Genomic DNA, 3,078 nt, shown 5'->3' on the forward strand with positions numbered 1-3,078 from the left:
AGGGCTCCAGCCACATACACTGGAGGTGGCAAGTTCGAGCTCAGCCCAGGCCTGACAAACAGCAATGGCAACTACAGCCAAAAAATAGCCAGGTGTTGTGGCAGGCAGCTTCTTGGGAGGCTGAGGCAGAACAATCACTTAAGCCCAAAGAGTCTGAGGTTGCTGTGAGCTGTGACACCACAGCGCTCTACTGAGGGCGACATAGTGAAACTCTGTCTTCAAAAATAAATAAATAAATAAAAAATAAATGAACATCAAGTTCTGGTGCTTTTCGCAAATCCCAGCCCACATGAAAGTAGAGAGGGGGACATTACAGAGAGATCTAGAGAAATATTTCGCAAATTCATCCACTGAATATCCACTGTGAATGCTGAGGGAACCCTGTAAGATGCCGATGTCCAGTGGACTTCCTAAAACTACTGAATCAAAAGCACAGGGGTAGAGAATAAAGAATTGGCTACTTTAAAAGTCATGTGGTTTCCAGCATACCTCAGCCCTGGTATGGTGAAGGGCGCAGATAACATAAACAAAGGGACAGGGAAGGTTCAGATGGCACATTACGAAGCTTTTCATTTCTAAATAAATACAACTTTAATCTCAGTCAAGAACACAGGGGGTTCCAAGAGGCAATCAGGGAAAATAGAAAGGTATGCAAGGATAGATCCTACCTTCGGGAGAAAAGTAATCCTCACCCAGGGAGACCAGGTTCCTATAGTTCTCCAACATCACGTCCCTATATAAAGTCTGCTGAGCAGAGTCCAGGCACGTCCACTCTTCCTGAGAGAATTCTATGGCCACATCCCTGAATGTCAAAGGGCTCTGAAATGAAAACACATTTTACTGAAGGGTTATAGGTAGAGTTCTTATGTTTACACAAAAAGAGAAGAAAGAGGTGAGAGGATGAACTCATAGAGGTGAGTGTTCCTACAAATCCAAACAAAGTATTTCTGAGCACATTATGTCTCCCTCCTTCTGTTTCATTGTAGTCTTCCAGTAAAGGTTCTAATGCCCTCTGAATGAGTATACATTTCTCATTTTTCTGGACCATTAAAGAAACAAGACAAATAAAATATCAGTGCAGGGGTATCTCTGAAGGTGTGTTAGATACTATTTTTCACACAGAAAGTGATATTCCATGTATAGACAAGCTGAAGGATGGGTGGTGACTTCAGAATTGACAATACTTACAGTGCCTTGAAAGAAAGGTCAGAATCCAAAATCTGAGATGATGGGCTTGGGGCCTGTAGCTTAGTGGTTAAGGCACTGGTCACATGCACTGGGGCTGGTGGGTTGGAACCCAGCCCGGGCCTGCTAAACAACAATGACAACTACAATAAAAAAATAGCCAGGCATTATGGCAGGCACCTATAGTCCCAGCTACTTGGGAGGCTAAGGCAAGAGAATCACTTAAGCCCAAGAGTTGGAGGTTGCTGTGAGCAGTGATGTCACAGCACTCTACTGAGGGTGACATAGTAATACTTTGTCTCAAAAAAATTAATAAATAAAAAATAAAAATAAAATGGAACCTGAAGAATCAAACAAATTATTAGGCAATAATTTATAAAAGATAAATCTTTTCCTGAGAAAAGTTGAAACATTTTCAAGATAAGGACATGGAACTTCATAAAAGGTCACTATGTATTCAGACACATTCAAGCAAATACTACAGTACTGTTCTTACGACTATTTTAACTCATTAACATGATAGTGTAGAACTAATTTAAGGTCACTGATACCAGTGAAGACATAATTTTAACAGTTAAAATATAAAATATATTAATTAAATTATAAGGTGTTTCATGAAAATACTTCCTCATCCATGCAGTGCCTGCAGGAACACACATACTCTTAAATTAACTGATACAGAGTTGTCTCTCAATAACATAATGTTTTGCATGAATTAACATCATTTTGGCTTGTGTGCATTTCAGCATGTATAGGACACTGTGATGTATGAATTGTTCTAAGTTTAGTTGGCCAACATTTCTCTATATTAGGCTAATAAAACAGCTGAGCGTGGTGGTGCACTAATGTAGTCCCTGCTATTGGAGAGGCCAAAGCATGAGCATCGCTTAAGGTCAAGAGTTCAACACCAGCCTGGGTAACATAGCAAGACCTTTTCCCCACCTTGAAAAGAAGAGAAGAGGGTCAGCACCAGTAGCTAAGTGGTTAGGGCGCCAGCCACATACACTGGGGCTGCGGATCTGCTAAACAAGGGCTGCGGATCTGCTAAACAACAATGACAACTACAGTAAAAAAAAATAGCTAGGTATTGTGGCAAGCACCTATAGTCCCAACTACTTGGGAGGCTGAGGCAAGAGAATTGCTTAAGCCCAAGAGTTTGAGGTTGCTGTGAGCTGTGATATCATAGCGCTCATAGGATATGTGGCGGAGAGCACTCTACTATGAGGGTGACATAATGAGACTGTCTAAAAAAAAAAAAAGAAGAGGGGAGGGGAGGAGAGAAAAGAGAAAAGACAAGGAAAGATAAAGAGACAAGCATTAAATGTGAAAATTTTACAACACATTAAATGATTCATATAACATGACCAAATGGGATTCACTCCTGGAGTATAGAGTAGATCAACAAAAGGAAGTTAAATAATGTAAAATGTCATATTAATAACAAAAGACAAAAAAACTACATGATCATCCCATTGATGAAGAAAAAGTATTAGACAAAATTTGACACCACTGGCTTAGCCCCTGCAGCTAAGGCACCAGCCACATATACCCGAGCTGGTGGGTTCGAATCCAGCCCAGGCCCACCAAACAACAATGACGGCTGCAACCAAAAAACAGCCGGGCATTGTGGCAGCTGTTGAGCATGGAAAGAAATTCTGCAATATAACATCAAAAGCACAGGCAAGAAGGCTAGGTGCAGTGGTTCATGAATATAATCCTAGCACTGTGGGTGTTTGAGGGGGGTGAACTGTTTGATCTCAGTAGTTCAAGACCAGCGTGAGCAAGAGGAGGAAACCCTGTTTCTAAAAAAATGCCAGGCATTGTGGCAGGTGCCTATATTTCCAGCTACCTAGGACGCTGAGGCAAGATCACTTGAGCCCAAGAGCCTGGGGT

The 3,078-nt window shown here is 41.5% G+C and overlaps 1 protein-coding gene across 1 annotated transcript in view; it reads right to left on the bottom strand.

The window, feature by feature from the left end:
* LOC105888165 (zinc finger protein 83-like) overlaps positions 1–3,078 on the bottom strand; it is a 28,761-nt gene that overhangs the window by 20,265 nt on the left and 5,418 nt on the right. The window contains exon 3 of the mRNA XM_023507985.1: positions 669–819. Within this exon, the coding sequence (XP_023363753.1) occupies positions 669–819 (151 nt within the window). The remainder of the gene's footprint in view (positions 1–668; positions 820–3,078) is intronic.

Source organism: Otolemur garnettii, unplaced genomic scaffold, assembly GCF_000181295.1.
Source record: "Otolemur garnettii isolate 467f Iridium unplaced genomic scaffold, OtoGar3 scaffold00212, whole genome shotgun sequence".
Lineage (NCBI taxonomy): Eukaryota > Metazoa > Chordata > Mammalia > Primates > Galagidae > Otolemur > Otolemur garnettii.